Source organism: Neovison vison, chromosome 13 (genome assembly GCF_020171115.1).
Source record: "Neovison vison isolate M4711 chromosome 13, ASM_NN_V1, whole genome shotgun sequence".
NCBI classification, from domain to species: domain Eukaryota; kingdom Metazoa; phylum Chordata; class Mammalia; order Carnivora; family Mustelidae; genus Neogale; species Neogale vison.
Window position 1 is genome coordinate 79,775,305 of NC_058103.1, and position 13,583 is coordinate 79,788,887.

The following is a 13,583-nucleotide window of genomic DNA, read 5'->3' on the forward strand; positions in this document are numbered from 1 at the left end:
GCTGATGTGGCATAGCACACATGCCACCTGTGTTCCACTGCTTCTCTAGCATTCCGTCATGACTAGACCAGTGGTATCTTTTGCTGTATTGCGTTATGTCATTCTTTAGTCATAAAAATAAGATTGACTGAACGTACATACTGTGTATTTTATTTGAGGTATGGGAATGGATGGTCCAGGTTTTGGAGGAATGAATAGAATTGGAGGAGGTATGTATAAGCATTCGTTTTTTGTATGTACCCATCACCATTTTTAGTAAATTAGAAGCTGTGTTGAGAATTCCAAGGAAAAAAAAGTCATGGTTTATTGTTGGCTCACACCTAAAGACTGCTAGCAGAGATTGAGCCTGGTACATACTTAAGGGATATGGAAATGGATGTGTTAAGAAGCCCCTTGGACAAGGTAGGGTGAATGAAGAGCTTACTGATGAAACCAACATTTACAAAATGTACCTTTCAGCTCTCTAACTGACAGTCGGATCTCAAAATTAATCTTTATTCCATAGGAATTGGGTTTGGTGGTCTGGAAGCAATGAATAGCATGGGAGGATTTGGAGGAGTTGGCCGAATGGGAGGTAGGTAAATGTAGGAATGGGTACTGTAGAGGTCTTCGGAGGGCATATGGGCATAGGGAATAGGACAGGCATGACGGGACTGGGATATTATATGGCATGTGAGGTAAGTTGGTAAATCACAGACTTTTTTGTTTTTGTGACTTTTGCTGTCTTTTCAGTTTAGTTTCAAAATTTTCCTAAATAGATTACCGTGTACTGAAGCATTTGAAGAAGGGTTAATTTGTTGCATAATCGTTTCAGAGCTATACCGTGGTGCGATGACTAGTAGCATGGAGAGAGATTTTGGACGTGGTGATATTGGAATAAATCGAGGCTTTGGAGATTCCTTTGGTAGACTTGGTAGGACTGGCTGCATATTTCTCCTTTTCATTTTGTAGGTCATATTTTTCAAAGTCTGTTTCCCTTTTTTTTGTGAACAGTTGGAAATTTATGTTTCACGTAATTTATTACTTGATGAAAAACACTTTAGGTATTTTAATGTACTTGCTTGCTATTTCAGTATGTTATGTATTTGAATCCTATTTCTAGAAGACATAGAGTTTTTTGGTTACTGTACATCTGAAAGCATAGTACCTTGGGAATTTTAAAATATGATTATTCAAATTAATTAGTATATTATCTTTCCATCCTTGTTTAGGCAGTGCAATGATTGCAGGAAGAATAGGAGCTTCTAACATGGGTCCAGTAGGATCTGGAATAAGTAGGTTTAAATTTTACTAGAATTTATTCAGTAATATTTGAGTGCTTGCAAAAGATTTTGCAAGAGTAGTTATTGTAGTATAGTAATACTTTGTTCTTATGTGTTAATATGTCTTGTCATAATTTAGAGAAATTTTAATATTTACTGAGCTTTTCTGTTTGATCACTGTTTGAAATTTGTAAACTAACTTTGAATTTTACTTCTTTGACATTTCTAAACTAACACCGGAGTATGTGTTAATTGTCAGCTAATCCAAGAAGCTCCATTCCAACTAAGGAATCTGGGGATTTCTGTGATCACATGTCAGGAGCAACTTTTGCTTTAGCACCAACTTTGTTTCCTTGCCTATTGTCTACAGTTGCTGGTTGGTGACTAGCTTATTTCATCTGTGAACATCTTGTGTCTTTTGGTAGATGCAGGTGAATCGCCCTAGTTATAACACCTCTAGAGACTTCCTGAGGTTGAAGGCTAAGGTTGAAAGAGATGCTTATTTCCTCTCCTCTTAAACTTCTCCTGTGACAGAATCAAGAGTAGTTGCAAAACTGGGCAATGCCCCATGTCTTCCATCTGTTTCCACTACTACATTTGAGGCCTTATATTAGGTCTTAAGACATTGCTCAGTTTTTTATCTCTGTTGCTTACTGAGCCATGTCTTTGTGAGCTCTCCATACTTAACTGAATTCCTTTAATTGATTGAAATCTCACAAAAATAGGAAATATAGCCTACTTGAACTTTAGTAAAATCCTGTTAGCTAAAGATATTTACTTCCATTGTACCTTGCTTCTCATTCCCTTTCATTATTTTTTTTAGCCTTGGTCATCTTCTCATTAATCGTAATAACTTCCCTACCTTCGTTTTTTACCTCAATGTTCATACTTCTGTTTCCCGAGCTTTATATTTGTTATTCATAGAAAGTCAATTTGAAGGTGATGTTAATTTTTAGAATTTCTGTGTATGGGGATATTAAGTACAAGAAAAAAAGATGAATTTTGAGAATGAATAGGATTGGAATTAATTAAAGGGGACTCAGTGCATAAGAATGAATTAGGTATGCACTGTGAGTTAAATTCTCAAGCTCTGGCCAAAGGCATATGATTCTATTTTTTGTTATCTCCTTAAGATCTATATAATATTGAGATTAAAAGTTAGGTTTTTCTGTGGTTATTGCATATTGAATTGATATGAAAGAGAAATTGCATGTAAAACAGAAGATACTGAGGTGAAAAGAATATTATATGGGAGAGTATGATGAGATCAACAGTTAATGCATTGGAGTTGTAATAGCAGGGCAAGGCAGATGGGGGGGGAAAGGGGTTGGGAATTTGAATTCACTTCATATATCTTTGTTCTTGCATTTATTAAACATGGTATTATTAAAGAAAAATGATAAAAACTCACATCCCATTAATGGATCAAATATTTGGCAGAGAATTTGTATAACTTATATGATGTATTTTATGATCAGAATATAATTTTATAGAAGTATATAGGTATAATGTATTTGTGTAGTGGCTAGAATGAGATTCAGTTAGCCATTAACAGTCAACTAACTGGATGTACATCAAATTATATTGTTTCTTGGAAGATTTTTCTGTTGTGTATAAGAAAATGATTTTATGTTTGTATATGATCTAATTATATAAATGAATTAATTTTTCTCTCCCTTTCTTTGTCAAAAATGATTCTCTCCCTCCTTTTTCCCTCTTCTTTCTCCTTTTTCTTCTGTTTTTAAAACAAAAACACCCAAATTCCCAAATCCCCCCCCCTTCCCTTCTTGAAATCTAGGTGGTGGCATGGGTGGCATGAACAGTGTGACTGGAGGAATGGGGATGGGACTGGACCGGATGAGCTCCAGCTTTGATAGAATGGGACCAGGTATAGGAGCCATACTGGAAAGGAGCATCGATATGGATCGAGGATTTCTATCTGGTCCAATGGGAAGCGGAATAAGAGAAAGAATAGGCTCCAAAGGCAACCAGATATTTGTCAGAAATGTAAGCAACTAAATGTAAAGGATACTTAAAATTTTTTTTTTCTTTGTATATCTGTTACTAATACCTTTTTTCATTCTAGCTGCCTTTTGACTTGACTTGGCAGAAACTAAAAGAGAAATTCAGTCAGTGTGGTAAGTATGCTAATGACTGCAGACATGTTAATATTAATTATGGAGGGAAAACTGATTTTAAACTTTTAAACATTGTATTTAGACCTTACCTGTTCGGATGTTTGTTCCTGGATAGTACGACAGGTCTACTTCTACTTCAAATAAATTACTCTGTTGTCCTCTGACATAGAGCAGGGCAAATCACTACTAAATAACAAGATTTAGAGTAGAGCCTGTTTTTGTCTTCTGTGGATAAAGAAAGGGCTTGTTTTATTACCTGATTTTTAAAAGGTTAGTATATCATCATTGCTTGCATTTAAAAACTTTTTTTTTCTCTGTGGGAAATATTAATGAAGGGTGTATTTATTTCCTTGTTTGTAGTGTAGTGCAGTACATTGTCAACATGACCCTAAAATGCTGACATCCAAATGATGTGGAGTTAACAGATGATACCTATTCTGCATACTCTATTACCTATAGGACACAGGAAACTTAGTTGATAGCTAAGGAATTCCTTAGACAGGTATATTCTGGTGGCCTTTCTAGTTTTTTCATAAACTATTCTTGGCTGTGATGATGCTGTCTATACAACCTTACTGTGTTCATTAGTCCTGTAGGTCTTCTTACTTTAGAAGAGGGCTTTTTTTTTTTTTTTAAGCTTTTGTTTATTTATTTTACAGAGAGAGACATTGTGAGAGAGAGAACACAAGCAGGGGGAGTGGGAGAGGCAGAAGCAGACTTCCTGTTGAGCAGGAAGCCCGATGTGGGGCTCGATTCCAGAAACCTGGGATCATGACCTGAGCCAAAGGCCGACACTTAATGACTAAGGCACCTAAGCGTCCCAAGGCCTTTTTTTTTTTAGATGATGAGAGAATTAGTGTGAGTGGAACAACATAAGCAGATTTTCTGCCAGTACTTTTCTGCTATTGCATTGTATCCCAGAGACTATAATCATAATGGTAAGTTATAGAGGTGGCATATAGTGATGAAAAGGGACATTCAGTTTCTGAGAGTTCATGGAAAGTTAGGTGTATTTGGAATATATCTTTAATTTTTTGAGATCATGAGGGGAATAACTTTAGTTGTGATCAAAGTGATCACGTGGCTGTCATCTGCTCTGTTCTCAGAATACTTTATATATACCCGACTCTGTGATAATAATGTGCTCACATGTTTTCTTCCCTCCTAGATGGAGGCTCTTGATGGAAGAACTGTCATTTTTAGTCTAACATTTTTCACCCCCTTAGTATATATAGTAATAGTTTGTTAAGGGTTTATGAGTGAGTTAAACACTCTGAGCAAATCTTATTCATTTATTCAGTTTTTAATCATTGAATAAATCTACAAATACTGTATTTTTGACAGTTGATTATCATTAGAATTAGAAATGTGAACAAAGAAAGACATTATCCCTCTTGCCCTCAAAGGACATACAGTGTAAATCTGTTTAGGATGTTCGTGGGACTCCCGTTTGTGGATTTTTTTTTTTTTTTTTTGTATTTCATTTATATTTTATTCAAAGAAGAGAAACTTGATTTTTTTTTTTTATTGTAAAAAAATTGTTGAAAATGAGTTAACTACTAAATAGGTACCACTAAGAGAAAGTAGAATTGTAACAGTTTTGCAGAGTTGGAAATATATGTAGAAGTAAGAAGTCTACCAGAACAAGTAAGTGGCATTTGGCAATGAATCACATAGACTGAAGAGGAATGAATATATTAGGGCCTTGTGAAATATGTCAAATGAGGAACAGTGGCAGCAGGTATAGATGATCTCTGTGATAGTTTCGGTAGGAAAAAAATCTCCAAATGAGATATATGCCATTTTTCAATCCCAGAACCCTGGGATCATGCCCTGAGCCAAAGGCAGATGCTTAACGACTGAGCCACCCAGGCGCCCTGTTTTTCTCAATTCTATTGTAAGAGCTTCTGACTTTTAGATTTATATTAAGGTAATACCATATTTAAATAATTCCTTGGGGCGCCTGGGTGGCTCAGTGGGTTGAGCCTCTGCCTTTGGCTTGGGGCATGATCCCAGGGTCCTGGGATCGAGTCCGCATTGGGCTTTCTGCAGGGCAGGGAGCCTGCTTCCTCCTCTCTCTCTCTCTCTTTCTCTCTGCCTACTCGTGATCTCTCTCTGTCAAATAAATAAATAAAATCTTTAAAAAAAATAATTCCTTGGGGCGCCTGGGTGGCTCAGTTGGTTAAGCAACCGCCTTTGGCTCAGGTCACGGTTCCGGAGTCCTGGGATCGAGTCCCGCATCGGGCTCCCAGCTCCATGGGGAGTCTGCTTCTCCCTCTGACCTTCCTTCCTGCTTCTCATGCTCTCTCTCTCAAATAAATAAATAAATTAATTAAAAAAAAATTCCTTGTCTTCTTCCTGTTTTTAACCTTGAACTACATTGATGGGAAAGAAAATAAGTTATGGTAATATGGAATTTAGTATTCAGCTATTGACAGCTATGGAAATTATCTGGCTTGTATGAACTGAACCATCTTTATTTTTCTGCCACGTTCTTTTATTTATTTATTTTCAAATCTTAGAAAGGTTTTTCTTTGTTAGTATGGGGAGTTTCTTTTTAACCTGCTGCAGTCAGTAATGATCTCTTTAACAGCAAAAGGCAGGTTTTTGTTGTTTTTTTTTTTTCTCCCTTGAGCCCTAAGTGAGTAAGTATATATGCTTGGTTGCTTCTTTTTTTTTTTTTTGCTTGGTTGCTTCTTAGTAAGAGTCTTGTGGTAGTCCAAGCAGCTTCCCTAGGCAATATCTGCCCATTGGTGGCTCACCAGCAAGCAGTTTGCTTATTAGATGTCTATACAGATCTTCCACGACTTACAATGGAGCTATGCTTATTAACCTACTGAGCATCATCGCCTCACCTAGCCTACCTTAAACATGCTCAGAACACTTAATATTAGCCTACAGTTGGGCAAAATCCTCTAACCCAAAGCTTATTTTATAATGTGTTGAGTATCTCACATAATTGATTATATACTTACAGTGAAAGTGAAAAATAGAGTGGTTAGGTGGGTACACAATGGTTATAAATGTATGCATTGTTTATCCTTGTGATCGCCTGGCTTACTGAGGGCTGCTGTTCAGTGTCTTCTGCCCTGTATCATATATCACATATCATCAGCTTGGAAAAAGATCAAAATTCAAAGTACAGTTTCTATTGTGTATTGCTGTTGTACCATCATGATGTCAAAACATTGTAAGTTGAACCATTATAATTTGGGACCATCTATATAGTGGTTAAATGTCCTTGATAGGGCAAATACAAAGGCCCTAGAAAATGCACTTTAGGTTATACTACCTTCAGTACATTTCCTCAGCCTTTATAATTTAGGGGAAAATGTGTTCAGATATCCCAATATGTAACAATATGAGAAATAAGTGACTAATAAAAATAGATCCTATCTATCCTATCCTATGTGATTCCTCAGTGACATGCATTTTTTAGAAGGCTGAGTATAAATAAATTAACTGACTCATTCAGAATTGGACACCACATTAGTTTAAGTTGTGCTAATGGAGTCAAATAGATAGTCTTTCAAACTTGCTCCCATATTTACTGTCCACTTTAGCTATACTTTGACCTTCTAGCTCAGTATGATGATGTACCATAACATTTTAGAACTGCAGTGCAAGGAAAGCGCATTTAATTATTCTTCCTATAAACCATGTAAACAAATACAGCTTTGTTTCACACATTTCCATTATGGGGTTTTCTAGATCAGTATGCTTGTTAGCCGGCTAGAAAGTAGAGACTTGTGGTAGATTTTATTTACTAAAGCACATGCTGCTTCAAGCATGACTAGTGGATTTTAACTCTGGAATAATTTAATAGTAAAAATAATGCATGGAGAACATTCATTGATAGCATTAAATCTTTGTTTTTTGTCCTTTATATCATAATTATGGCTTTTTGTAGAACTTGATTTTGCTTTTCTTTCTCGTTTCTATGTTACACTTCACTTTGGTAGTAGATTTTATTGAACCACTTGTTTCTGCTTTTAATTTTGTGTATTTTTAGATATGCTTTTATATCAACATTTCCCAGATCATACCACAGGATAATATTAATAGGCTGGATTGAATAAAGTGAAAAGTTTTCTTTTCAGGTTAGGTCATTTTTATAACTAGTACATGAAACAGCAACATGTTTGATTATTCTGTGGTACTGATTTCTCATTGCATACTATATTGTCCTATACTGTTGTTAAAATAGCAATTCTATTTTTGCTTTTTGTGGAATCATACAAGATCAGTAGATATTTAAGTCATTTAAGAAAATCCTCAAGAGCATGTAAAAATAACCAGGGAAGTCAGATTTTAACTTTTTGAAACAAAATTTTTTTTCTCCTCGATTATTGCTTTAGAAAAGTAAGTTATCTCAATCAGTGTTTTTGTGGGATTAGGAAGAAACTTAGAAAACACACAACTCTTTCTGGTTCTGTGCCTAGTGGGGATTTTTGGACAGCCTAACCATGAAACACAAGTTCTATAGGACATTTTCTATAGCGTAAGTGTCCCAACTGTAAGCATGTTGAACCATCTTGGCTGATAGACCTTGTCAAATTGAAATGCTGTGAGGTCATTGTGAGTTTAGGAATTTAGGGGTCTGAGTATTGATTCCTAAATTGAGAGATACAGTTTAAGAGAAGAAAAAAAGAGAGAGAAGCTTATCTTGAAAGATTGAGACAGATTTTGCACGAGGTAATTACGTATTTTCCTTTGAAGTTCTGAAGGTTTCTTGCTTGAGTGAACCTTAGTATTATTGCTAATAAATCTATGATGGGATGCTTACATTAAGAAAAGCCCTAAGTTTTTATAAAAGGTAAAAGTAGAATAAGGAGGAACCTCTAACTTTAAAAGCCCTTAAAAATTCTCCGCAATCTCCTTTGGAATCACTGTACAATGCTGCCATTGACCAAGGTATGCTTCTTTAATTAAACTTCTTTTTTTCAGGTCCCAGCATTCAAGATATTAAGAGGATTCTGGAAATTGCTCTGCATCTATCTTTAAAGCTTTTTAAAGTTTCATTTTATGTTATTTATTAGAAAATGTGATTTTTGTGTTTTTTGTTTTAACCAGTTGTAGGTTGTAGATCCAAACAATATATAATTTTGGGGGGGGGGATTCGTCTGTTTTATAACTTTTAGAAACAGTTAAAGGCTGTCCAGCCTGGGTTACAAGATCATGGTTTTGGTTCGCTATGACATTTATTAACTTGGACCATTTAATTAGTATTGAGTGGGTGAGCAGTTGACCAGCAGTTGCTTTAAAAAAATATAGTAATGGTGGGATGGGAAATGGATGAAAAAAAATTAAAGTAGAAAAGTGGTCCAGGATGTTGTACATAATAAGAAAGCATTCAGATCAAGATTTAAACAGAAAACAAATTTTTCTACTCATGCATTGAGATTAAAGTTGATCTTATCACCTGGGAAAGGGCTTAAGCAATTTTTTTGATAAGCCTTTTGCTTTCATTGTCCCCCTCTTCCTTTATAGTCCCTTTATAGAACTAAATATAGTTGGCTTTGTATGTTGGTTGCTAGGCTAAAATTAGCCAATGGTAATTTGGCAACTATGTAATAATCAAGGAAAAGAAATATTATGGTAAGTAGGCACACAACTTACCTGTTGTGGATCAGGTGATAATATATCCCAGTTTGCCTGGGGCTAGTCTCCCTTTGCCTCTGTTATTTAGTGTATAATTACTAATAACTCAATTTAACTCTCTAAAGTGTTCTAGTTTGGATGGTCGATTTTTATGGACATTTACAATTTGATGAATGATACTGTTTTACTCAAATATCAGTCTCTAGAGTCAGCAATGATACTAACTACATATGGAACAGTTGTCTGGTTTTCTTCCTCCTCTTCGAAGCTTCTCTGAGGTTCTTATTGTTCTGACCATCACTGTTTTTACTTTTATTGATTTAAATCTGATACCTCTTCCATGCCTATTTCCATAGCCCATTTGGTACCACTCTTAACACTGGAGTTCAAATTGTGATGTTGAATAAATAGATGATTTTGCACTGTGGTTGATAAGCAGAATTACGGGGGCCCTTTGTGGCCTAGTAAAAATAAAAATTCTGGGCAGTTGCTACTATTTGCAGTTATGAAGGAATGAAAAGGAGGATAAAAGAGAAAGAGATTAAGGAGATTGGGCAGAAAGTGACAATTTTTTTCTAAAACTAATTTTGTTTAAATTTATAAGTTTGTTATTGGGCATGGTGACTTGGTGGCATTTTTGTGCTAGTTTGCCATATTGCTATAAAATTCACTTCAGAAACTAATAATTTTTTTTAAAGTCTTTATTCATTTGAGAGAGTGTATTTGCACGCATGCGTGCCCAAGCTGGGGGGAGGGGCAGAAGAAGAGGGATGTTAGAAGCAGGGAGCCTGAGCAGGGAGCCTGACACGGGGCTTGATCCCAGGACCTTGGGATCATGACCTGAGCCAAAGGCAGTCACTTAACCAACTGAGCCACCCAGGCACCCCCAGAAGCTAAGAATTTAACATAAGAAATAAATTATTTATTTTTTTATTTTGATAAAATATTAAATACTAATTAAGTTTAATTCCTGTTTTGTGTATTTTAATATGTGTATATTTATTACTTTATATGAATTGCCTTATAATCAGAATATGAAATGATGAGAATAATGTTTATATGATGTTATTTAATCATTAATGTTTTTAGTCAGTTATTTATCTTTTCATTGGCTGTGAGGAATTTCAGACCTGTGCAGTCAAATGAAACCCGTTTAAATTGAGTAATAATTCTGTAATTTTTCTTTTACAGGTCATGTAATGTTTGCAGAAATAAAAATGGAGAACGGAAAGTCAAAAGGCTGTGGAACGGTCAGATTTGACTCCCCAGAATCAGCTGAAAAAGCCTGCAGAATAATGAATGGCATAAAAATCAGTGGCAGAGAAATCGATGTTCGCTTGGATCGTAATGCATAATTTCAAACCACGGTTGGAACATTCTTACATCTGTTTTGCTGAATCTCCTAGTAAAAAGTCATTTTTTTAGTAATACTGTATGCTTACAAAAGCTGTAAAAATGAACTTTTAAAACTCCCACCAGCTTTTAACAGTATAGTGTTAAATATACTGTGATTTTTGTTAATCTCAAGTTTGGGTTTTTAAAGACAGCAAGTCAGTCATTCAGTTTAAATGAATGGTTATACTGTTTTTAATGAAATAAGCCATTTTCTTGTTGTTACTTTCAGTACTACATAGTGGGATTTGTTTGTTCAAGTTTCCTCAGCTTTTATCAACTTATTGTAAGGTAAAACATAGATGATTTTTTTCAAAACTTCCGTTTTATATATGTAATTGTCCTTGAAAGAAACGGCTCAGACAAATTAGGATGTGATTTTGGTTGGCTTAAATTACTTTTCTTTGGTGATAAAGAATTACTGTAAGTTTTAGTTCAGGATATTTTTTATTTCACTTAAATGAAGAAATGGAGTTTTCTTTCTCTTCCCTCTCCCATCATTCACATTTTCCACATAACACTATTAATGTTAACCTCCACAGCCCCTTATTTTATTATTTCCAATGATTCCAAGTTCATATAGAACTGATAATGTGGTAAGTCCCAAGTATAATAACAGGCAGACTGCTCCCAACTTCCTGTCTAGTTTCCAGCCATTGAAGTGAACTGCTGAAAAAAGAAAAATAATTGATATGTTGAGAGCGATGGTTATGTAAGTTAGTCCTCTGCTGTTCACTTCTACAGGAGCTGATGCATTCATAAATGCAGTTTTAATAAACCATGGAACACCTAGGCACAGCATATCAAACACATTGGATCCCATGATGTTAGACATAGCCATATCTCCTTTGCCTGCAAAAAAAGCATATTGTTAAAATGTGCACACCAATACTGTATTTTATTAATAAGCTTCATAAAAAAAAACACTGGAAATTCTTTTTTGTTTGTTGGTTTTGGAAAATTGTTATATTAGAGCAAAAGTCTTACTGAATTTGTATTTTTTAATTTGGGGGTTAGTATTTAAAGTCTTAACATTTATTTAATAATAATTATCTTTATTTATTAAATCATTTTTCAATAAGGTCTGTAGATTACTTGTTGCTTTTCATTCTGATTTAATATGGTTAATTACAATTTGATGCACATTTCAGATGAATATTATTTGGGGGATTAGATTTAGTGAAGTTACTCTGCTATTAAATAGTAAACCCTTCTATTTGAGTCACTCTTTTTTTTTCTTCAAAGTATGTTAACTGAGGAAATAAATATTTTTAAAGGTACCTTTGCTCAGTATTTCAGCCAGCCTCGTAGAATGGGCATTGCAGCTTGAGGGACCTAGCTCTTACCTTTTCTTGCAACCAATACACTTGCAATCGTGTCTGGCAGACTTGTTCCTGCTGCTAATAAAGTAAGGCCCATTACTGTATCTGGAATTTCTAATGTTTCCCCTGTAATTAACAGAGATATACTACAAGTTGCAAATCTTACAAATTCAATAACCATTCTCTGCATTTACTTCAGATATTTCCTTCCTGAACAAAAAGAAAATAGGCACATTTAAATTTCACAACCAATATGTACTTAAATTTTACCTAGCAAAATATTTGAATAAGATTGGTAAATTGGGTAGCCCAGGTAGCACAAATTTTTAATAGCAGATATCTAAAGATATTTAATAGAATTCTACTAAGGAGTAATTCCTCTACCTGATATACTTACAGAAGGTTTAGATGTTCACTGTTATCTCATCAAGGCCATTGCTTAATATATGCTAATGAGATTGGTCATTTTCTGCTTTTCAAACTATTTTCTTAAAGTGATCAGAATTAAGCAAATTGTTTATAGCTATTTTTAACCTGTAAATGTGTTACATGGTATACATTTTTTAAGTTGTACGTACTTTGGTGATCTACCTTAAACAAAGGAAAACAAAATAGGGTTCTACTCGGAGTCTTCCTAACATGCTCCTGTTCTGGTAAATTCAGTATCAGTTCAACATTTTTCAGATATGTGTTCATTTTGGGAAGCAAGCAGAGGGAAGTTAAAAAAAGGTACATGTAACTGCTCTTCTAATGTTGTGATTGAAAACTTACTTTAGAATCTTTTTTTTTCTTAAATTGTCAATTGAAAGAACTTTAGCTGTTTATTGCATGCTTTATATATTGAAATTGGAATTGTAATTGGTTGTTAATTTTTGTTACTGGTTTGCCGGAGTTCATATGTACATAAATAACAGTAATATTTATCATCTTGGGGGCTGTTTTATGATCTATTACTTGATTTTGTTCTTTTCCTGATTTCCTAGTGTGAAATATATTCTGGCTGAGAAAATTTGAAGAGATTTAATATGCAAGCTAATTGGACTTTTTGATCTTTCTCATTAAAAAAAATAGTGCTTTCTCGCTAGCATGCTATTCTAAGTCCTATATTAATTTGTGAAAAGTCAGAGATCAGCTTTTTTTTGTAAAGGGCTACGTAGTGATTACTTTAGGCTATGCAGGCTATATGGTTTCTGTTGCAGCTATTCACCGTGGCCACTGTAGTGTGAAAGCATCCGTAGATAACGTATAAATGAATTAAATGAGTGGGCATGATCATGTTTAGTAAAACTTCATTAGCAAAAACAGGAGACCTGGTCACTTGGTCACATAGGCTGTAGTTTGCTCACCTCTGATATGTCCATTCGGGCTAAACTTTTTGGGAGAAATTTCTTGATTTTTTTTTTCCCCATGTTTATATTCAGTTTTTTCTTCTGGAGTCCTGTGGGACTAGAATGGATTATGGCCAAGCAGTAATATTTAAATTCTAGTCATGAAGATAGTAGAAACCTAAATTGAAATTTTATTTTATACCCTTTTCACCCATTTCATAGTTTGTTTATATGTCCATATTAAAAAGCAAAATAAAGTGCATTTCAGTTAAACAGTGAGCATATATCATTTTCTCAAAATGCTGGCCTCTTGCTATATTTTTCATTATGGAATGAAATTCAATATAAAGAGTATATTGTGGACCCCATATCATGTGCTGTAATTATTAGCACAGTAGAAAGCTATCCTGTGTATTTGATTTCATTTATAAGAAGATCCTGTGGCTTGTAACTCTGGACTGTATAATATTGGGAATATAGTTGATATGTAATATGCAACTTATAAACCCTGAATGATCTTGTTGGTATATTAATATTTAA

The 13,583-nt window shown here is 34.6% G+C and overlaps 2 protein-coding genes across 7 annotated transcripts in view; one reads left to right on the forward strand and one right to left on the reverse strand.

Moving 5' to 3' along the window:
* The window catches only part of MYEF2 (myelin expression factor 2), a 41,136-nt gene that overhangs the window by 22,603 nt on the left and 4,950 nt on the right, over nucleotides 1–13,583 (forward strand). For 2 of the 6 annotated variants that reach the window (XM_044229564.1, XM_044229559.1), the window contains 7 exons: nucleotides 159–209; nucleotides 506–574; nucleotides 815–913; nucleotides 1,212–1,274; nucleotides 3,061–3,269; nucleotides 3,349–3,400; nucleotides 10,193–13,316. In XM_044229564.1, coding sequence (XP_044085499.1) covers nucleotides 159–209; nucleotides 506–574; nucleotides 815–913; nucleotides 1,212–1,274; nucleotides 3,061–3,269; nucleotides 3,349–3,400; nucleotides 10,193–10,356 — 707 coding nt within the window. In that variant the 3' untranslated portion in view covers nucleotides 10,357–13,316. Of the gene's footprint in view, nucleotides 1–158; nucleotides 210–505; nucleotides 575–814; nucleotides 914–1,211; nucleotides 1,275–3,060; nucleotides 3,270–3,348; nucleotides 3,401–10,192; nucleotides 13,317–13,583 lie in introns of those variants that run through there. The other 4 variants (XM_044229560.1, XM_044229561.1, XM_044229562.1 and 1 more) reach the window with 4 other exon arrangements.
* Nucleotides 10,895–13,583, reverse strand: part of SLC24A5 (solute carrier family 24 member 5) — a 28,553-nt gene continuing 25,864 nt past the window's right edge. Inside the window, exons 8-9 of the mRNA XM_044229566.1 lie at nucleotides 11,740–11,841; nucleotides 10,895–11,245 (exon numbers count right to left, since the gene is read on the reverse strand). Of these exons, the coding sequence (XP_044085501.1) occupies nucleotides 10,923–11,245; nucleotides 11,740–11,841 (425 nt within the window). The 3' untranslated portion in view covers nucleotides 10,895–10,922. The remainder of the gene's footprint in view (nucleotides 11,246–11,739; nucleotides 11,842–13,583) is intronic.